This window comes from Poecilia reticulata, linkage group LG11, assembly GCF_000633615.1.
Source record: "Poecilia reticulata strain Guanapo linkage group LG11, Guppy_female_1.0+MT, whole genome shotgun sequence".
Classification (NCBI taxonomy): domain Eukaryota; kingdom Metazoa; phylum Chordata; class Actinopteri; order Cyprinodontiformes; family Poeciliidae; genus Poecilia; species Poecilia reticulata.
The window spans coordinates 15576759-15600407 of NC_024341.1; the positions used below are offsets into that span (position 1 = coordinate 15576759).

Below are 23649 nucleotides of genomic sequence, written 5' to 3' on the forward strand. Positions count from 1 at the left end.
CATCCTGCAGAAACATGTTTCCAACATTAAACGTGCTGTGTAAGAAAAAAACAAAAATGAGATATCTGAAATCATCTCTGTCTAAGTGTTTTTTGTTTGACTGGCAAAACTATTTCTATTTGCTAAATGTGAGAATATTTAGAGACATATGCTGAGATAATTAAAGGAGTCCCAGGTCTTAAAGCCAATGTTTTTTAAGGTTCTGATTGAGGAACTTCCATTGATCTGTTTTAGAGCAACACCTTAAATATTTTTCTTCTTCGCATTGAAAAAAATCAAATTAAATGAGCCAAAATAAAGAGAATTATGAGCCTTGACATATTTGGGTTCAATTTCCAGATGCCTGATGGTACCATGTCCTTCTGCCTATATGCAAGTAGGCATAGACTATTTTCAAGGTATACTATGGTTTTTACAACGTTACCATCAGTGAATAGCTAATCACACCATTCCTATAGATTAAAGTGATATAATGATAGAGAAAATTGTGGAGAGAACCGATTGCTGTGTGCATTTCTCAGTATGACGTTGAAGCAGGGAATGGTTTTGCACGGAGTAGAGCGAACAAGTTCGCCCCCTGAAGACCCATTTTAAGATCAGCACTTCAACATGAATTTTTGATAATGTTACAATTAAATTTGAGAACTATAAAAAAAAATACAAAAAATTGAACTGCTTAAAGAAACATGTCAATTTCTGTCAGAGTTGATTACTGAAAAAAATGTGAAAGTGGTGGAATTTTATTTGACTTTTATAAGTTTTGCTCATTTTTAATAAATGTTGTTCCAAGTACTTTTTAATAAGCATAGGTATTTTACCTCAAATGAGTTGATGGAACAAAGGAGTTGACACAAAATGATCTCTACTTCTTTGGTCCCATTAATCCAGATGTGTTTATCTGATCACTTAGAGCTCATCGCTGCAGGCGACAGCAACAGTGAAAAACTGCTCAACTCCTCAAACAACCAACACCTGCTTTGTGGATGAACGGTCCTCTCTGCTTTAAACTTCAATTTTTCAATGCAGAACAGTGACACCCACTGGCTACTTTGGGGTTGTACACAAAACTAAAAAAATGGCTTCCTCAAATCGAGTGAGTTTCCTAGTTTGATTGTCAAGCAGAAAACTTCCTGAAGGACCGTCAGTTTAAGGAATTCATTGTTGGCTCACTAGTTGGCTTTAAATCACACTGTTAAATGCAGAATGTAAAAAAAAAAGTATTAGGCAATATTATATAAACAATTTGAAGCAAACCCCCAAATGCTGAAGCAAGACTGAGCTCACCTTTATGACAGCTTAAGAAACCAATGGAGATAACAAGGCCACTGGACAAAAATAGAGTGGAAGAGAGTGAATATACATATTTTGTGACATATATGTAACTTGTTCTACTTCTAAATAAAAAAACAATTACTTTCTGGTAAAGTAGTTGTTTGAAGCAACAGCCATGTTACTTCAAAATGACACCAACACCACAGTATGGCCATAAGAACAATAATCTATTATTCTGCATGTATCTGGTGTGACGTATGACAGAAATTATTTTGAGTTAAGATTAATGAGATTGACTTCAAGCACTGAGAACTGATAACACGTCTGTCAACATTTACATATTTAACTTACATATTTACATCATAATTTTTAGACACCCAGAAATTAAAAATACGACTTAGTCTACATGTCAACTTCAGCAAATAGAACTTTGCTAAAGGTTTTTTTTTACTGGCGTATTCTTTGTAGTGTTACTCAGTTTATTTGGTCTTATTTATGTATTTCAAAATATTTAATAGACAGAGGTAACTTTTCTTTGTGTGAAGCGCCTACACGTTAAGAGGTGGGGCTAATAAAACTCTACTCATTCCTGAACTTTATCTGAAATCTGTTCAAGTATAAATACATCCTTTTTTTAAATACAATTTTTTTATTTTACTGTACTTTCAGCATAGCAGCATCACTCCACAGCTTTGAACACACGGACTTGTCAGATGTTTTGTTATTATGTGGAGTGCTCTTCCTAACACGACTGTGAGCAGGAATTAAACCTGCTACCTAATTTAACTTTCTGTTAAAGAGCATTAAATTACTTCTGTTGTGATCTGGCACCTTAATAGGACATAACTTGATCTTCAACAGAACCCACTGTCCCTCCCTAACAATATATGCTTATAAGGAAAACAATAAAAAAACTGTAGGAGATAATAGATACTCTTTAAATTATTCATTAAGTAACTAAATTTAAGTAAATTTAATAAATAGTTGACCTTCAGTAGTGCTCAACATTCTTTAAATTTGTTTTGTTATTTAGGGATCACATAACCTCCTAATTGAAGGTTGACGACCCCCAGTGGGATCCCCACCCCATGTTTTAGAACCGCTGTTCTAAAACCACCTTAATCTAATCTGAACCTCCGCGCACGCGCCCACCCTTCACCCCTCTCAACAAATGGGGCAGACCCGCGCGCTCACGCACATATCACTGTTGCTCGTTATTAACGTTAATAACGTTATCTCTCCCTTCACCCTTCTCCCAACAACAACGGTCTGCCGCTGCGGAGCCTCCTGAGGACGGAACTGCGGTTCAGGTGCACCGCTGTGATTTAAATAACAACTCAAGTTTATTTTAGCGCTGCGAGAAGAGAAGGAGACGAGGAGAGATTAGCACAGTGCTGAAAGACAGCTCTCTGATTTGTCGACAAGTGTTTATCCGCTGAAGGGAGCTCGCCATTGTTTTATCTGTGATGGGATTCCTTCAGGAGCAACCTGCCGCCTGACGTTAACTCCCCTGCTGGAGGTAAGAGCTGAAGCTAGGCGACAGTTAACTGACAAAACACAGTGTTTCCTTGAGGCGCAGGATGAGGTGCTGGCTGGGGACACTTTGTTATTAAGAGTTAGTGTCGGCGAAAGTTAACTACAACATCCCATCTAACTATTATGGATGTCAGTTACCAGTGCGGCACTCGGCGAAGTCCCATCTTAGCCCACTCAGACAGCCGTTGCAGGAATAATTGGTGATTAATCACACGTTTGTGAGCGCCTTTGTTGTACCAGCAATAAGCGAGCATGTTCAACGCCGCTGAACTAGTGTTAGGTGAGCGCAAACGGGACAGACAACAAGGCTGCCATTGTACGGGATCAGAGGCGGATTAACGGAATTCCTTTTCTCTGCACTGTCTGAACGGCCTCCAGCCTCTCTCTCTCTCTCTCTCTCTCTCTCTCTCTCTCTCTCTCTCTCTGTCTCTCTCTCTCTCTCTCTCTCTCTAGTCTCTGTCGGTTCTGGATGTTTTGAGAAGCTCTCACCTCTTGAACTTTTTAGAAACTAAACTTGAACTCCACCAGCAGGCATGCACACACTGATGTCAAAATGAAGCTGTTGGGGAAACGTGGATGGAGACGATGCTTTTAAAATTCATTAGCTTCCTGAATTGTGATCCAAACGCAAGAAGACTTACAACTGTAACTTAATGTGCAATGTGTAAACATGTCTTAAAGTGAGGTATGTTTATAAAGTCTTTATGATTCAGCAATAAATATCAAACAACCCAGAACATGTAGTTTTAGAAATAAAGTTACAGTATTTTCAAATTTCTGAAATTCTAGGGTTTTTGTTCAAAAGGTTGTGATCCAAAAATAGTATATTTATCACAAAACTGACAAGTTTTCTATATATCTTAAGATTCAGAAAGGCGTGTGCACTGAAGCGTCATATTGGTTGACTTTTGGAACTTAAGTTTGGTTTTAAAAAGTTAGATTTTGTGCCCCAGCTATGACAAAAAGTAAATAATTTAAAAATGAATTCTGAATTCCTATTTTGTTATCATTCACCATACTTAAAGCTTTAATATGCAAGTGTTTTTGTTTTCAGAGTAACATCTATCAAATGAAACAAAAACTGCAGCCGGCGACTCCGTTCTCGTTTCAACAGAGGCGTTTTCAGTGGAATCATAGCAATTAGTTGCTATCCAGTCGGTGATTTACACATCTCCAACGATTTCACAATGACAACGTTACTTTTTGAAACCAAGTGTCAGAGTTGAAGTTTTCGGGAACACCCCCTGTGGAGGTGTGAAGTGCTCTATAGGTGTGAAAGTAAACATGCGCAGGAAGGACAGAAGGGTTTGTTCTACACATGTACGGCCAGATTACAACAAAAACAATGGCGGACAGGACTGTGGTGTTTGTGCCACTTCACCTATTCAGTTTAACACAACTTGTGATATGGAACCTCACGAGGACTTGGCTCATCGTAGGCAGGTTACCGTTTTCTAAATGAGGTGGAAGCCAAGGGTCAAAAGTGCATGCGTGTTTTGACGACATGCTAAAATTACAGTGCCATGGCATGACAACTACAGTGGATTCAAAGTGTACTTGTGGTCTCATCTAAATGTGGAACTTTTCTCCAATCAAAATCCAGAAACACTGGTAGTTCCCAGACGGTAGTTTCAAGACTGCTCCCAGCCTTATTAATTTATAGTAACATTCTTACTACAATTGCAACCGAATTAGCATTTTTCATCACAAAAGTAAAAATGCCTTAAGTAATGCTTTGTCATGATGCTCTTACAAGTTTGTTAACGATCTACAGAAGATTACTGCTTTGTATTCTTGACCAGTAAATAACTCTCTCGGTGTCTTTATTTAGCATAAAGCCAGAGCAATTGTTCTCAGAGGCTGGAGCTAATGACAGGTCACAGAGGGGCCAAGATCATCATGATCTTCTACCCGTCTTGAACTTCAAACTTTGAACTTCACAAAGGTTTTTGCCGCAGCTGTTTTATGAACCATCAATATTTTTTTGCTTTATTTTCATGTCACATAATGAGTTCTCTTTACCTGTTCAACACAGTAATATTACTTGTGGCACACTACCTCATATCTTCATTTCCTTTGTCAGTAGTTAAAAGTTTCTCTGTAATTAACTTGCATATGCAAACTGTGCAGTGTGATCATCAACAACAGTTTGCATAATCTGAAATTACTCTTTATTTATACTGGAATTTGTTTATGATGGTAGATTTTCACTTTCATGTGGACTAACTTAATTTCAGCCTCTTGGACCTCCTAATATGGATTTATATTAAATGAAGATACAAAGAGAGTTATATACAGAAGGTAAGATATTTACTGATATTTAACTTAGATTCAAAAATCATAAGCTATCCATGTATTGATATAGTTTTAAGGTGCTTTAATAATGAATGCATAAAAAAACAGATTTCAGTTGTTTTCTTTCTTGCTGTTGTTGTTTTTCTTGGTACTTTAAGGCTTTTTTTCCCCACATAATTAAGGAAGAAGTTTTTATAGGAGTATAAAAAGTGACATATTGCTTGCAAAAACTCTTATTTATACTCCCAAAGCATCCAGATGTTATATTAGTTGTTGCCTTTTACAATCCACTGCTCACTGGAAATAAACAAATAGGCCCAGATTTTTCATTTCTTACTCCTCCTCCCCTCCCCTGCGTAAATTTGCACATCATGCACAACATGCACCATCCCCAGCTCTCCCCTCCTCCCCTGCAGTATGTGGCTGACCAACATGTGGGGAGGTAATCCCAGCTATTAGGGTAATCTCCTCAGCATGACGATCAATAGGGGAGGGTGTGCTGCCCGACTACCAGACAAGAGTTGTGGTGTGGGGAGGGGGACAAAATTTGTGCTAAAGAAAAATGATTTAATCATCTAGATTAGGTCAGGAGACGAAGGGGCTGGACAAAGGGGGAAGGGTGCAGACAGAGGCGACAGGAGGATGTGAGGGGTGAGGCCATCTCGACTTTGGAACAAGATCTGTTTGGTGACAAAGGACTGAAACATTCTGGTTTCAGGAGCAGATGAAGGCAACAGCAACTGGCAGTATGGTGCTTGAGACAAGACTGCTGCTACAGATACTGGGCAGAAAGGCTAAAAGTAAAGAGTTAGCTGTGTGTCAGTCTTTAATATTCTAACTTAACGCTAAAATCCTAATGGAGACAGCTTCAATAAAAGTAGATTTAAAAGTTGGTGAAACAGACCAAAATATTCCTTTGGGTTAGTTGCATTGTAGATCAGGGTGCAATTAGGGCCAATTTAGAGTAAATCAAAATTAGGCAAACTAGCCAGACTGTAGTTTGTTATTCCAAGGAGTTTGACCTCAAAAAGACATAAATACAATTTTTTAAATTCTAAACATGGCTCCATGTTGCTTTGCAAATTCTGAATTATTCCAAAAATCATACTACCCTGGTTTAAATGTGGATCCACCACCTTTATCAGGTAGGCATGGAAAAGTTAAAGTATAGCAAGGTTCTAAATATAGTTAAAAAGTTCCAAGCTATTCTGATAGTTTAAAGTCCTTTTAATGAGATTCTAGAGAAGGAGCTGGAGTGACTGGAGTTCTCTCCAAACTGTGTGGAGCAAAGCATAAAGCAGTTCTTCCCCTCCTACACCTGCTGCTGCACACTACTGGTTAGCTTACTGAAGGAGTGCTATTACACCACTCCCATGCTTACAAGACAGAAATTGTGTTAGGAAATTCCCAGTTCCTAGTTTTGGTGTGTTTTGTGATTTTTTTAAAATGTTTATATTTCTGATGTTTGTGTGCAACACCCTGAGGTAATTGGTATAATGTGTTTTAAACTATTATTAAAATTATGACCAAGTTGTTTTCTGACATGAGGGAGCTTTCGAATGACTTATTTCCCCATCAGAAAGTTGTTTTTCCCAATTATACAGACACCAACATTGTGCAGGTCTCAAGCAGAAGTGGGAGTGCTTGATTAAAGAAAAAAAAAAACAACAACACACACGCACACCACAGAACAGTTATTAGTGGTATTCATTATAATATTGTACAGATAAGAATGATGCCATAATTTCTTGATAGCAGGTTTATGGAAAATAATGGAAAATTGAATTTGACTTGGTAAGTCTCCCTGTAGAGTGGCCTGGTTTGACTTCTGTTTTATAGCAGTGCTATAAAAATAAAGTAACTGAATTTATTACTTCATTGTTTTACTACATCTGCTTTAAGACAGTAAAAAGACAATAAACATCATACACAAACCAAAAGAATCACTTTACTCAGCATATCTCATGCAAGATGCATCCAAAGAAAAATACCAAAAATGCATTTTAAAAAGTTGACATAAAACTCTAAAGGAAGGTTTCTATCCAAGAATTTCATTTCAATGTATCCCAGATCAAGATAAGTATGGAAAAAGAAAATAGAGCTTTGTATATGAAGATGAAATGTATTTCTCTCCATCCATCCATCCATCCATCCATCCATCCATCCATCCATCCATCCATCCATCCATCCATCAATCTGTCATCCATCCATCCATCCATCCATCCATCCATCCATCCATCCATCCATCCATCCATCCATCCATCCATCCATCCATCCATCCATCCATCCATCCATNCATCCATCCATCCATCCATCCATCCATCCATCCATCCATCCATCCATCCATCCATCCATCCATCCATCCATCCATCCATCCATCCATCCATCCATGAAAAAGAGTTAATGCATAAAAAGGAAAATGGGAACACATTTGCTAAAAAGGTTATAACATAGCAAACTTTCTCATCTATTGGTGGACATGATACTGTGAACATTTCTATGCTAGTTTACAACCTCTACATCTTGTTTATTACAGCCATGTGCACCATCAGCATACGCAATGCTTAGCCTGGTTAATTCGCTCCAAAACCAGTAGATAGAAACATCTAATTTGCATTTTCCATCTTTTTTTCTTTTTGCAACATTGCAAAATCTTTCTTAAAAGTTGCATGACAATTGGATGGAAACATAGCAAGTGACTAAAAAAGACAATGACTGAAAAACAATTACAAAATTTTGATTTTTAGGGCAAAACGCACCCAACTTCAAATACATAAAAACTGGTGGAATCAAGTATCTGGGAGAGACTATTCCCAATTTGTGTAAAAGAAAAAAAAGGGAGGGGAAAACTTGCTCTGCAAGTCTCCAGCGAAGGAGCTGGAGTTCAAACATTGGCATAGTGTCCAGATGGAAGATGGAAGGGATGAGTAAGGCGTTCACAGATCCCTCCTCTTTGGTCCCATTGAGACAGAGGGAGATGAGATTGGATGAGTCTGAGGGAATCAGGTTACTATCGGCCCATTCTATTCCAGAGAAACGCTGGTGTAAAAGATGCAATACCCCGATGGGAAACCTAATCCGGACCCTCCTGCCAGCTGTCATTCTTTTGCTCTTGGGTAAAATCGCAGAGTAGCTATCACCTTACCTTTCTTAAAACCTTACTTTAATCATGAGCGAAAATGGGAAATTACTCACACGTTCTTACAGATCAGCATTCACTTTGTAACTTGAGAGATTTGTGAGTGCAATTTGTTGTATATCACAAGTACAATGGCACTAAAGTCATTTTAAGACAAGTGTGAGACACTGACTTGTTTTTCATTTATGGAGGAACTGTGTGAAGCAGCAATGCAAAATATAGTTTTAATTTGAAATTTGTTTTAGTAAAGTTCAGGAAAACCATATTGGGCTGAAAAGAAATGAGTAATAAAATAAATGCTAAAACCAAAGAGCCAAGAGTGAAACTTGAATTTGCAACAGGGTTTGAAAACAGACTTAGTGTAAAAACTAAAAAGTTGTGCTTAAATTATTATGCATTTTTATATTTTGAGGTTTTCCTCCATTTATTACTGTTGTAGGACTCTGTTTGGGTTTCAGGGTTGCAGAGGCCGCAGTTTTGAGTAATCTGCATTTTCTTTTGTATGCAGAAGAACAGTTAATCTCATTATAGAGCTGAAATCAGGGTCACAAAAAAGATAAATACTTTAATGGGATTTAGAAAATTGCAAAGCAAAAGCCAGCATCTCCTAGTCAACATCAGACATACAAGAATAAGAGACAATCATAACAAGAATAAGAGACAATCATAAATAACTTCTTAAAGCTAAGATGAAACTGGAACTGCCATAACAAAAGAAAAATAAAAATAACCCAACAGAAAATCAATAAGTTGTTTGTATATTGTAAATATCATTCATACCTGGCTAAAGTGATGTTTGTAGAGTATATGGTCTGATTTGTTAGCTGCACTTCCAGAAAGGCATGCAACTGAGTTTTATTTGGACAAAGAAAGGAAAGGAATTATGTTAACAGCTGAATTATCTATATACATAAAAATATGCATTTTTTAAATCACTAATGGTAAGCAAATTTGCGTCGCTATTTGAGGGTTAAAAAAGAGGTACTTTAATGACAAATGTTATTGTACAAAATGATTTATTAATATACTTAAATGTTTAGTGGGCTATAATATAATTAATCTTTATATTGTCTAAAAATGGGGAAGTTGTAAAAAAGACAATCAATTTTTATTGCCTTAGATAAGTTCAAGGATAAATTCTGCTGTAATTTTAATCTCTGGCAGGTTGTCTCTGTTTCTCTAACATTAACATCATGATCTTAAATGAACAAACTCAGGATTTCCTCCTGAGTATAGGAGCACAGATGATGTGTGGATGTGGTGGATTGGGGGTGGGATGCTGTAAAAAGACACAAACCAGAGTGACAGAGACACATAAAGGGAGACAGTGTGAGTCTGAGTTGACCTTGGCATGATAATCTAATCCCTGTTGAGAGTGCTTTTTTTAGAGAGCAACTTAATGCTAGCAGATTATACTGCAGTGTCTCCCACACTAGCCAATACACACAGAAAACAGAGTGGGTTCACAGTGGACCCCTAGACCCACCACAGATGAACTCTAATATTTGAAAATACCCTTAAATATGTCATCCTTCCATCTTTTCTTCTCTGCTTTCAGAGTTAATCTCCAATCTACCTTGCATCAGATACTTGGCTATCCGGTCTAACCTTTGCAGTGAGTATTTTCTGTCATTTCTTTGTCCTGTTATGGATACCTCTTAATGCACTAAGGGGGCATCCATGATAAAAGGCCACTCATGGAGTAGTTCATGCCATGCAGTGAAGAGTAATCCCTATATATGTTGTGTAACCGAGCGGAGAGCTGCATGAGGAGGGGGATGGGCACCAGCGTGCACAAGTTTGTCCGTGCCTGTGACTGCTGAGCTCATGGCTGTCTAATCTTTTAGGTACATTAGGCTGTTCACCAACAGTAGACTACTACTTCACTGTTTACCTTTCAATTACAGGAAGTCACTCTAGAAACATTGTAAATCTTCAGTAATAAAATGTGATCAGAAAATTTGGGTTGTGCTTATCAAATATGTCACAATGCTCACCTGGCTTTTGTAAGATGAGACATTGGCTGAATAGAGGAAGTGTCTTGTTACTATGACTTAGTACGCTTTAGGAAACATAAGTCCTGTTGAAATCTTAGGAAAAGCCATTGTTAAACTGGACCATCACTTCAAGTAGAAGAGAGATTTTTCACAAAAACTTTTACAAATAAAAACCTGAAGAGTGGTTAGTATTTGACTCAACATCATTTTTCTGATATCCTTTAATAAAACTCAGGGCAATTAATTATCTTCAAAATGTACTTAATTAGTAAATAGTGTGTAATTTATTCTTAGTATGAATCCAGCTGTGGCATAAAGTCCTCTGAGGTCCGTTAGAGAAGCATGTTTAATAAACAGCATCAGGAGTCTGTTGTTTATGCTTTTTTTCCTCCCACTTTTTGATTCAGCTTTTCAATTGAATGTTATTTTCAGACAAAAGATTTATTGAGTAAATCCAAAAAGGATGTCTTAAACGATAATTAAATTTTTAAGTGAATGAAGCTATCCAAACCAACACAATGTAATAAATACTTCCCTCCTAACCGTAGTAAATGGTTATGTCATTCTTGGCGACATCAACTGCATGACCTAAGTGCTTACGAACTGATGACAGATCGTAGGAGACTGACCACCCATCTGTTTGTGACCTGAAGACCTGAAATACTGATTAATGCTAAATGTATTGGGACATCTTGGGGATCATTAGGGCATTTTTTGCCAAAAGTCACACAGACTGTTGTATTCTTTTTGATTAGTAATGCCTGTGAGCACAAAACCCAATAATGGAGATCAGTTTGGTCTTCTCTCATAAAACAGTTGTGACTATTAACCATAGCTGAAGCAAGTGAGGTATGAATTTAGATGTTGTTCTATTTGCCACTATTTGCCAAGGAAGATTCATATTTCTTGCTCCTCAATTTCTTTAGATGAAGACCTGATGTGTTGTTATTTAGGATATTTTAGCTTTCTTTATGTTGTCAGAGATGTTTCTTTATGTCATTCTTTTTTCTACAAATCTAGTCAAGTATCAAGCATGAGACTGGCTAGCAAAATTGAACTCAGCTTTAAAAAAAATTCCCTTAATAAATAAGTGTCATCACTTGAAATCAGAGTTTTCTGACTCATATAAAAACCGATTGCTATTTTCTGATATAAAAATGTAATTGTGACAAAAGCAAAGACAGAAGACATCTGTAAGCAGGCTCTTTTCCTTCTGAGGGTGGACTGAGTGCAGTTTAGAGGGTTTGCCAAATTTGAAAAATTGGACCTTAAAGTTGGATAAATAAATCTAACCTTCACTCTGAGACTGCTTTTAGCAAAGTACTCACCCTCGGTTTAAGTGCTGGTTTTGTTTGCTGCTTCAGCTGCGTTAGTGGAAACGGGCAGGATTACTGGACACAAAGCATAGATGTGAGGTGAGGCTTAGTGAGCGACTATGGCTTTGAACACTAGCATAAGGACAGTCACATGCTATCTCCAGTCAGGGGTATGTTGGCACCGGCTTGTGGATGTGAATATTTGGACGACTTCAGCACAAACACACAGGCACTGAGACAGGCTCGTTCTGGGGGCATTTTAGCAAACATTTGCGCATCTTTTTTTTTTTTTCACTTGTTTGCCAACCTGGGTTAAATAAAACAGAGACATTTTATTTTAAAATCAAAATAAATTATGATTTATTCATTCTTGGGAGTGTCATGCAGAATAAGGGAGATGCTATTTCCTGTCCACAGCAGCAACCGGGCACACAGGCGGCGCACAAACATACGACCCACCGATAGCGGATATTTTCACACACATCGCAGCACACAGGCTCTCAGCATCCATGCCCTGACCATAGGGAGTTTGTGCTGAGCTGGTTGGGACGTCAGGATGAATCAATGCGAGGACAGCTGACTGGACATGCCTATTCATCTGCCAAAGAAAAGAGAGAGGAAAAAAAAGGGGGAGCGAGGGATTTTAAAAGAAATGAGCCAAGCCCTGAAGCAACACGTTTTGCTGTGTGCATTACTTATTTTATCCTTCAGAGAACACTGAATGTTTATGGGGTGGAAGAAGAGGAAGTGGATAGATGAATAGGGTTTTTTTTTTGTACATGTAAATGTGAGCTGCTGTGACAAAGACATAAGGTCCTTATGTTATACTGTCAAGGCGCCTAACTCTATACTGATGGCCTGTTTATACCCATCTGTTGCCATCAGCCCTCTGACTTTATCCCCATTGTGTTAACTCATTTCATTCGCCTTAGCATTAAACCCTTAATTGCCGCCCTCCAGTTTCTCTTGCACATGCCCCCCCCAGCGCTCTTATAGACAGTGTGCCGCATTGCCTGTGCACTAATCTGGTAGCGTCTGCCTACAAAACACCTGCCATATCCAAAAAGACCCTCTGAACCCCTCCATGCACCCATGCCAGTGTGAGCGGATCAGCATAGAAGACAACATGCATGTAGGCAGATGCGCCTGTGGATGCAGATAAGACAGCCAAATGACTTCAAAGTTACAAATACAAATCTTGTTTTTTTTCTCAAATTTGTGAACTGAAATAATAGTTGTTGTTTTATTTGTCCCGCCTATTTGCTCAGACATGTATTGGAAGAGAGTGACGTAGAGGCCCAGGCCTCTTTCGTTTAACAATAACTCCCTGGACCCCCAATGAGGGTTGAGGGCCAGACGTGAGGCGATGTGACAGTTCTGGTGCTGCCAACACAATAGCAGGTTTCTCTTTTGACTGCCTGGCTGGCTGTACACCACAAAGTATCTTCTTTGACTAAAACAGTCCAACAAATGCTCACATTTGCATAAAATATATGTCTAATCCTGCCTGTTGGGGTTAGAACTTTCCTTGTGGAGTACGATAACAACGATAACACTGCTGTGATTAGAGGATTTTGTAATTCTATGCTGTAATTCTTTGAAATGAAGACGTTTAGTAAATAATACAACTAAATTAATAAAGTTAACGTTGGACTTCATGAGTATGTTACTATTTCACAGCAGTTGCTCCAGAATAGCACTCTGTCTCTGCCTGTTTTACTCTGCAAGTTTCTGAAATAAAGTTTGTTGATGGCGGTTTATTGATTGGGAATTAGAGTGGATGGCCCCTAAGGGTTCATCCTGGCTGGGCCAGGAATGAATACATCTCTTCATGCTTCACCTCACACACTCAATTTAGGCATAGGAAACCAAAGGACTGATAGACATGCATGTTGAGACACTGACCCGCGCTCTAATATGTACAGACAGGCATCGTTCATCTGCTGTGGGACAAAAACACTGTCCCAGTATCAGTTGGATGCAGACGCATGAAATTGCTTTTGTCATTGTTGGGGTGTGTTTGCTTAACATAGAACTGTACACTTTCTGGTAAAGATGTAAATGCAATACTATTGCTGAAAATTGCAATAACGAAACTGATTGTGACTAAGCCTCATTTTCTGGAGACATTTCTTTCTTTACTATTACACAATATCCCCACAACTCTCCAAAAGCTTTAGCATGTCAGCCACTAAAGAAACACTTGCGTTGTTGCCATTAACCTAGGGCCATTCAAATAGCTAAATATACTGTAAATATCAAAAGCATGAATGCAAGACATGTGAAATTATATGTCCTAACAATTATTACATCCAAACAGTTCTTTGTGACGGCCATATTTATCAGAGAGCTTTTGCAAAGACAATTGGGATTTGGTCTGCCCTAAAACTTTTGCATTAGGAAAAGGACACAACCAACAATTCATATATGAATCAATCACATTGTTCTGTAACTATTATCTAGTTACAATTATTATCCAATATTATTATATACTGTTTTATAGGTAACAGTTGAAATGTTTGTGTATGGGGCTTCTAAACCACAAATGTTAATTTTACGCTAATCATATTATTGAAAACTGCATACAGCTGTGATTTATTTATTTACTTTATGATGATGATAATGCTAGTGATAGAAATAATCATTGGAAACACGGTGTTGCTTAAACTTTTGCACATTTTATCAAGTTACTTCTACTTTTATACAAATCTGAAAAGTGACATTTGTATTCACCTTCAGACTTTAAGATCTGTCAGGCTGTTAACATTAATATTCTTCTATTTTCAGGTAAACTACTGGAAACATACTTTCTTCAGAGGTCGGGATGGACCTTAAAGCAGTGACTTTTTGCAGATTCCAGTCGCCAGCTTTGAGAACTTAATGACTTTTCTGGGTTAAAACCTTGAAGATTCATCAGATTAACTACACAGCTGTTAACCTGCGAAATCTTCACGAAAAGTAATGGAGACGGAGGAGAAAGAGGATGTATCACAAAAACAAGCTTCAAGTACAAAAGAAGTGGAAGAAGATGCAGCAGCGTGCCACACATGTGGAGTGTGTGGTCGTAGTTTTCCTCTGCTCAGCTCTCTCTCTCAGCACATGAGAAGACACACACGGGAGAAGCCGTATAAGTGTCCCTACTGTGAACACCGGACAGCTCAGAAAGGCAGCCTGAAGGCTCACATCCGAAGCCATAAACTGGGCCTCCTCAGCAAAAACCCTGGAGACAATGAGGAGGAAGATGATCAGGACCAGAAGGATGAGCCTGATGTTCTTGACGTCCCTGAAGTCATCAGCACATCTGACAAAGCTCATCACATCAATGGGAAGGTGAAGAAGAAAGTAACAAAGAAAAAAGTCAAAAGTAAAAATGGGGTTGAGTTTGGAGACGGGCCGTTCTCCTGCATCATTTGCGGCCAAGTTTTCCCTCAGGTATTGCTCCTTAAATCCCACATTAAGCTGCACCACAGTTCCCACGATCACGGATGCCGCATTTGTGGACGACGCTTCCGCCAAGCATGGTTCCTCCAAAGCCACATGCGCATTCATCGGGTCAAAGCACAGCTTCAAGGCAGTAAAAGCAATGAGCTGCCTGCCACGATCAATGGGACTCCTCAGGACCCAGCGTCACTGACAAACGAAGAGTGCCTCTACGAGCTCTGCGCTGGCTGCGGTAACTTCTTCAAAGACCGCACCACATTGCGGGCTCACGAAAAGTTGCATAAACTGAACCCAAATCCAAAAAGTGAAGACCTGATGCCCTCTGAGTTGCAAGTTGATAAGAAGCACTTTTTGGAACTCCTGAGCCTCAAAAGTGTTAACTCTAAAGAACCACCTGAGGTAAAATTTCAGGGTAGAAGAATTCAAGAGCTAGACCCAGTTTGTAGTTACCAAGCCTGGCAGCTAGCTACAAGGGGACGACTAGTGGAGTCCTCTGAAAAATGTCTGGGCTGGGAGGAGAGGCTGGCTGATGCAGAAGTGGCATATGACACAGAGAAAGGAGAATACGTACCCCTGAAGCAGGAAAAGAAGAGGAAACAAACTGACAGCTCCAACTCTAGTGTCAAGAAGAAGAAGGGTGATACAGCTGACGATCACGCACTGAACTCTCCGAATCACGGCAGAAGTGGAGACAAAAAATTTTTCCAAAAAGACCGTATCATTTTGAATGGTCTTGGTCAAGCGTTTTATGAGGCACTGCAGACAAAGAAGGTCAGAGAACTCTCATCTAAGCAGAGTAAGAACATCAGGAGCCAAGAGCACGGAGGTGAGCCTAGAAAAACACTCACACTGTCATTCTGTAGACCTGAAATGGGTTTGCAAGGCTAAAATTGCAATGAGGACAGCTGCTTAAAAGAAATGTATTTCGTTACGCTGCTCTCTTTAAGGTTAGTTTAGATTGAGACACCCATCAAGGTGGAAGTTTCAAAACTCGGTCAACCATGGTGTAGTTTTTTTGTCACTAAAGGGGTAGCTAGAGCCCTCTAGTGGATTTATAATTGAATTACACCAGCTGTTGCAGCATTGCACAGATGGATTTGAGCCTTTTTTCAGAGAGAAACAAGCTAATGTAATGTTTGTTGTAAGTTCGAAGCTAATATGTGGTTCTAGATGTTTAATCCCTCCATTTATCATAAATAGGAGGCAATTTAAAGTCATTGGTTTCCTGGAACTGACTTGGTTTCAAAACTGTTTTGAACTTCTTTTTCTTCTTGTTCTTATAGATAAAAAGTCATACTCCTGTGAGTACTGTGATTTCCAAACTGTTGAGTCCTCGCTGCTCAGGTCCCACCTATACAGCCATCGCCTCGGCCCCTGCAGCAAACAGAGCACCACTGCTGGCAACATCAGTAAAAGTGGTTCTTCGAGATATATGGACTACCTCAGGAGCAGGAGTGTGTTGCTCAGTCAGCCATATTGGAATCAGTACACATATCCTCCTGGTCAAGAGTTTGCAGAGGGAAGCATTAAGATGGAAAACTCGAGTGTGATTGAGATGAAAGAGGAGGTACACATTGGTGGTGAAAATTTCAGTCTTCTTAATCTTTCTTCATCCTCTGTTGCTGTTGAAAATTCAAATGATCTGGTAAAAACTGAGGGCCTGGTGCAACATCAGTGTCTATACTGTTCGCACACTAGCAATTACCCAGAAGTCCTGTGGATTCATCAGCGTGTCACCCACAGGGTGGATGGCAGCAGCTCTGTAGCACCAAAGTGGGCACCCTGCATTAGCATTTTAAAGAGTTTGAAAGCGGGGTCTTCTCATTGGAGGCGCACAGGACCTCCACCGTTCCTTGAAGGCAAGGACTGCCCAGCTTTACCCACTCCACGAACACAGCGTACACAACCTCCGGGTATCACAGCCCAAACCAGCAGCAAGGTCTCAACCTCAAAAATCCAGTCAAGCATCACAAGGCCCAAGCATCACCCGAAGGATTCGCATTCCTCAGATGCAACACATTCTCGTGGGAAGGTTGTGTTCCAACCTCAAAGGAAGTCTGGTGAACATAAACGAGTCGTAGATAGTGTAAGTAAAGCCTCCATTGCCCAGGTTACTTCAATAAACAGTTCTGTGCACACCAAGAGTCTCTCAAACTTCCAGACTTCAAGCAGCCCCAAACACAGAGGCAACAGAGCTGCTGTGGAGGGTGTCTTCCCCCAGGAGGGTTTGGGGTTCATGTTAGCAAGAAATCAAAGTGGGACTTCTTCTAACACAGCAGCAGACAGAACCCACTCCCGAAGGCAATCATGGGACTTTTCCTCTGGTCTTAAAGGCCCTGATCTTTGGGCAGCCATGAACATGTGGGGGCTACATGGTGGGAAAGCATATTTAGAACAACACCTTTTTGCTCAGGGAAAGAGTGACTCAGCAGGAGACACCCCTAAGGAGATGGACCTTTTAAGTCTTTTGAAGAGCTACAGTCCCCATGAGCTGGCAGCTCTTTATCAGCACTGGGGATATGTCGATCCAAGACTGGATCCACAAGGTAAATAAAGTTTTACCAGCCAAACTAACTATAATGCCTGAGAGAGGTAAAAGAAAAAATCTGGGATTTATTCAACATATACTGTGTTTACAACTATTAATACTATGACAAATGAGGACATGAGTAACAAACTTCAGTTTATTTTAGTGAGGTTTGATAAGCCAACACAAATTAATGCATAAATATGAAGTGGAAGGAAATTATGGTTTACCAAAAAAAAAAAAATCTGTAAAGTTATGTATTTGTATTCAGCCAAGTACTTTGCAGCACAGCTGTATACAGTCACAGCTGTATGTCTATTGATGTATGTCCATCTTTGCACATCTAAAATACATTTTTTTTGTCAGTTCTTGGCAACACAGCTCACACTCAGTATTGCTGGATCTGTGACCATTTATTTTAAACGCCTACTGCTGATTGCCAACTGGAATTAAGTCTGATTTTGACTTGACCATATTTGAGTTTCAACTCTTAACTTACCTCTAGTAGGTCACATCAGGTGACCACTCATCACACTCAGGTTCTCCTGGAGGATTTTTCCTGTTAAAGGGGGTTTCTCCTCACCACTGTCCATATATTTATCCTCAACGTGGGATTGCTTCAAAGTTAACAACTTAATATAATGACTGTCCATTGTTGGTACTTGAATGACGGCTAAAATTCAGAGGCTCAGTAGAGCCTGCTAGGTTTCTTCATATAGAAAACTTTTTACCAATTTCAATATTACACTAAAGTCTATATTCTTTAGTAACCACAATCAAATTAGAATGTCTTTAAATACATTGGTATGATTGGATTGATTTTATATTTCTGTAAAAAAAAAAAATTCTATATGTGATGTGCCGTGACGCAACATTTGTAGTGAAATGGCGCTATACTGAATTGCAAAGAATTTTGAAAAACAAAACTCTCTTCCACTTCGCAATATTGCATTTTGTTGTGTTCTATCACACAAAATCCCATAAAACAAAATGGACTAAAGCTTGTGAGCATAACATTTGGGGTAGGAATACTTTTGCAAGACACTGGGCTAAAATATTAAAATATTACAACTTGTTTTGTTTGGGTATTTTTATTGTATGCAGATTACTATTAATGTCTTAAAGTTTGTCAGCATGATGCCTTTGCTAAGTTTCTGAAGCATGCAGGATTTGAGATACAGTGTTTATGGTTAATTGCCGTTTTAAAATTCTTTTACAGCAACACTGCAATTGAATGGAAGTTTTGGGAATGAAGTTCATTCTTCCACTGAATCTTCCAAACAGGTATTTGTTTTATGGAGACTTTTCCTAAACAAGAATTCCTTAAAACTAAATGTTTTAAAATAAAACTGTTTTTTTTAGAATAGAATAGAATAGAATAGAATAGAATAGAATAGAATAGAATAGAATAGAATAGAATAGAATAGAATAGAATAGACAAATGGTGACATGCTTTTACATCAATTTTACTTGACATGCAATAACATGCAGAACAATAACACACCATTCAGGTAGAACTTTTTCTTAAAAATAATAATAATAAAAAAATCTTCAACATATATGTTCCCAATTCTATAAAAAGAACTGTACTGTATAAAAACATAACACACGGCATAAGAGCGGCACAGCTCTGTGGCCATTGAGATCATGCAGACTGTGGGCTGGTGTTGATTTGATGACGAGGGTTTAATAACTGTGTTTAGAATAATAAGGCACTTCAGAAAGATTGGAGTGGCGCTGGTGGTTTTCACCCCTCATATTTTTTTTTAAGTCTGAGCAAACGTATCTGTGCTTTGATCCAGTGTGAACTGTTTAAAACAATAGTGCAAACTGAAGTTATTTCTTGACTAAATTATGCAATTCATTATAATAAACCATTTTTAACTTTAATGAATGTTATATTTAGACTTGCAAGGTGTTGATGATTGTGGAAGTAGCTGATTTTGAAAAGCACAATCCTTTTTCCTGAGCAAATATTTACGATGAAAGTCATTTTGCACATTGCGTATCACTAGTTTAAACTACTGATTACACCCGAGTATCAAAACAAATCAGATATGTTGCCATTTTTGCGTCACACGTTTTGCCTGCCAAGACATCCTAATCATTTGGGTTGGAGAACAGCACAGAAATCCCTAATTTACTCAAACGTCTCTCCAGCAGAGCAGCACTGGGTGCCTGCTCCGCTGTCTGTACTTCGTCTCTGTCCGAGTACAGCCTGTCATCCCCGTGCACACTCGTGTCTGCAGACGCACTTCTGTCTGTGTGCGTAGCTGTCAGCTCTTGCAACCTGGCTGCCGCTTTCCTTCACCATGCGTAAGGGAGGCTGACAGGGACGAGGCAAACAAATAATAAAAAGACATCGTTGGTCCCCCCTCGGGGTAAAACTCACCCGGCGTCTCCATATGTTGTGTCAGTTAGGCCTGTCACTCAGGCCTACCGTCATGACACCTACAACTGCTTCCTTTCTCCTCTTCTCCCTCCTTAAATCAGTTCGTCTCAAAACTTTTCAGCCTTTTGCTTCCACTTAAAGGCAGACATTTATCCTAACCACGCTGCCTTAACAAGACCACACAGATCGGTCAAGTTTCACTTTAATTACAAATGAATAAATAAATAAATAATTTCTCTCTTTTTTTTTTTGTTTTGGCTTGAAAAATGTGAGAGACTGGGCATTTTTTCAAAAATAATCATTATTAAATGTTAGAACAATATGATGTACAGCATTGTAAAGAAAGCTTTTCTCCTTCACACTTAAATGTTTCTGATCAGCTGTTTATGATTTATATGTACCCACTTATCCTCATATGGTCACTAGGGGCCAGGTTGCCAGTCCATCCCAGGGCAACACAGATTAAACGACCATGCAAGTGTTAGAGATGATAGTTTTTTTAGTTGTTTTTTTTACCGTGGTAAAAAAAACTCAATTTTTTGCACAATCTTTTCTTAATTAGGCAGTTAATTAAGAAATGTCCTAATTAATTCCTTAGGCAGGTTCTTAGGAAAACTCTCCAATATTTTGGAGACTTACACAGGCATAAATAGCCTGGGTACGTAAGGTTATGTTTCAAGCTTTGAATTAGATTGAAGTTCAAACTTTGACTACGCCAATCCATCCCACCTTCATTTAGATTTTCCTGTGCTGCCTCATTTAAAGCAACACTTTCTTTAACGTAGAAATACATGAGCTTTTACTCAGAAAAGTCACGTTCAAAATGCAAGGTGGTGAAAGGGCACAATGACCTGCTATTCCAACACAGATGTGTGTGTGGTGTAACCTCTGAGCTTTCTGTCCGTCTCCTGCAGAAGAGCAGCCGCTCCACTCCATCTTCAGGATCTCTGCATAAAGGAACGTGAGGCGCTGCTGCTGCTGCTGCTGCTGATCTCCGCTGCCACCATCCTACCTGCTGAATAAAAACACACGTTGTTCTTTGAAGGAAGCAGCCAAAAACGCAGAGGCAACAGTGAAAAATGCACAATTTATCGGAAGCAATGAGGTCAACTCTTTACTTTGCAACATGATTATTTTATTTGAGGTCTTCCGCATGTTTTCTTTGCTCGGTAAACCTTTAGATGATGATAGCTGACGTGCACGCACGGTGAGGTGTTTGGAAACTTTGTAGAGATAATGCTCCAGTCCAGATGGAAATAAAAGTGTGTTGCTTCAGTCGCGTAGCTACATAGAAGATGTCTTTAGTTGTAGTGATACTGTAAAAACGGATCCGTTAAAACAACAGGAAAGGCGTAACACCATGAAAGCATTGAAAAACACTCTTGCTGCAAAAATGCAACGTTATTCACTGTATATCACCGTCATGTTTCAGTTTGTTGTTTCAACTCCTGTAAATGTTTTTGTTTTTAATATGATTGTTATCTTTGCTACGTTTGTTATTGTTACCACATTCAGAATTACAGATAAACTAACATCACTTCAGATTTGAACCTAACCAATAAACTCTGACATGAGAGGAGGGGTGTACAGCTCAATGTGCCAGTTTATGATTCACTTTTATATGAGGTGTAGTTGTGGTACTGTATGGTTTCTGTGTGAAAAAAAATATATTTTTAGTTTCATTTCAGATAGGTAAGTGGTCTCTTTTCAGTCATTAATTAGGAAGAAACCCATTATAAACAATGTGTTGAACTATTTTCTAATATTAGCTCACAGTCTCACTGGATAACGGAGTGGAACAAGCTGAAAGCTTTTTTTTTTTAGACCCAGTCGGTTTAGATTGTACCCATAAATTGTTGCCCATCATACAGCTAGTCTGTAGCGTCCAAAAAGGTGCCCGCCGTTATACGTTCAGATTTAAATTACAAATGCAGTATTTGCCTCTGTGCTTCAGTTAGATTTATTCTGTGAACATCTGGTAGTCTTTCATACTTTGTATGTGACGTAGCGACTGAATGCTGTGATTTTGTTTCTTCTAGAAGTAAAAATGGTAGTGAAAAACAGTTTGTACTGATGTGGCTCCTACAAGCCCCCCACCCCGGCTTGTCAAGCCTCTGAAAAAAAAAAAAAAAAGTATGGTTTGTATTCATTTTTAATAATTCACTTTACTCTCCTTTTGTGTTCCATGTGTACTCTGTTTGCTGGTTTCTTCTAGTATGTTTACATTTTTAGTACATCTCATTTATCTTCTCCCTTAGATAAAATGTCTATGCATTTGACATAAAGCCATAAGCGTATGATTGTTGGGAGATCCAAAGAGCACACAACTATTACAATGAGTGTTAGCAGAAAATATATTCTCCTTGTCGATAAATATTGTAAATGGACTTTTACTTCAGGGGCTCTTTCTTTTCTAAAAGTGATATTCAAGGACCCATAGATACTCGATATTTGTAGAGAGAAAACACAAATTGTGGAGGGCCGCTCTCTCTGAAACAACAGGAAACGGTGAGCCACTGTTTTTCATACAAACCCCAAACTTTTTGCAAACATCAAGCTTTAAATTGAGCTCCGAGTGGTTTCATTTTTGTGACTGTAAACATGTTTCGTAGGTAATTATGTTGGTATCAGAAGGAATATTTTCAACAGCTTCAGTGTGTTTGTAAAATTATTTGAATAAAGTTAATGTTGATTTATATACACAGTGTTTTTGGTATGTTTTATAATATAAGTGTGTCCTTAGTTGGGTAATATTAGAAAAGCAAATGCAATAGTATTGTTTGTAATGCAGTGTAAATATGTTGTGTCAATATGTTTTGCATTTAATCACTATTTGGGCCGAATTATTACATGACCAGATTAAAGTACATGTGATAGTAACATAACCCAACAGCAAATTTTTGTCTACTTAAAAACAAAAAAGAAGCTAATTTATATATTTTCTACAAATAAAAAGTCGAATTGATTGGTCTATCCACATATCCATGTGGTAGTTCATGTCGTAACATTACATACTGCAGAAATCAGATTTAAAAATCAGACGGTTAGAGAGCGCATACCAATAATTACTGACTTACTAATAATAACTGAGGATAGTACTGAACAAATAAAAAACACATTTGCCTATAGTTTAATTTTTATTATCTTGTGCCTTACTTTCTTTTATTACATAAGCTTAAGAAAGGTATTAATTAAGATGATAGTAATGATTACGACACTCATCCTTGTTGCAGTTTAACTTCTACCAGCAGGTGGCAGACTACATCAACAAATGAGGCTAAAGCGTTCCAGTTCCCATTTGCACTCAGAGTTCAGTGTTTTTCCTTAGTTGGACTTCATCTATGATGTGAGTCTTCTTTGCAAACTTTTAGGCCTTTAACTTATTCAAAACCAAGTCGACTCCCTCAAAGTTAGCTTACAATTGTACCTATAATCATTTCTGTTGTTCAGCACCTGTAAGTTGCTGTTACTACTAAGTGAGCTCATAAGACCTCACATCATGACTCACATCCAAGTGAGCCCACTGGTGAGCCCACATGTTCCTGTCACCATGCATTTGCCAGCGACTTGTGTTATATCTTGGTGGAGTGACAGCATCAGTTCCTGCTGCCTGCGAGACATCACGGATCATGTTCGCCGTGCCACCAGCAAGAGAGCTGCGACGCGGCCACAGGGTCTCGGAGTAGATAATGTCAGGCTACTCGGAGCGGATGGAGCCGCTGTGGTATATGCCG

The 23649-nt window shown here is 38.7% G+C and overlaps 2 protein-coding genes across 6 annotated transcripts in view; one reads left to right on the forward strand and one right to left on the reverse strand.

Moving 5' to 3' along the window:
* LOC103472461 (relaxin-3 receptor 1-like) overlaps positions 1-23649 on the reverse strand; it is a 74824-nt gene that overhangs the window by 5558 nt on the left and 45617 nt on the right. For 2 of the 4 annotated variants that reach the window (XM_017307647.1, XM_008422112.2), the window contains 3 exons: positions 20802-20930; positions 12015-12153; positions 11568-11630 (listed from right to left, as the gene is read on the reverse strand). The gene's annotated coding sequence lies outside the window, so the exon portion shown is untranslated. Of the gene's footprint in view, positions 1-2946; positions 3172-11567; positions 11631-12014; positions 12154-20766; positions 20931-23649 lie in introns of those variants that run through there. The other 2 variants (XM_017307648.1, XM_008422113.2) reach the window with 2 other exon arrangements.
* On the forward strand, positions 2520-22615 carry LOC103472459 (zinc finger protein 516-like). Of its 2 annotated transcripts, XM_008422110.2 has the most exons (6): positions 2520-2791; positions 9801-9857; positions 14343-15822; positions 16280-17542; positions 18743-18807; positions 20830-22615. In XM_008422110.2, the coding sequence occupies exons 3-6, from the start codon at positions 14517-14519 to the stop codon at positions 20878-20880; spliced, it is 2685 nt and encodes an 894-aa protein (XP_008420332.1). In that variant the 5' UTR covers positions 2520-2791; positions 9801-9857; positions 14343-14516; the 3' UTR covers positions 20881-22615. The 2 variants fall into 2 exon arrangements, with proteins under 2 accessions (XP_008420332.1, XP_008420333.1); XM_008422111.2 differs by lacking the exon at positions 9801-9857.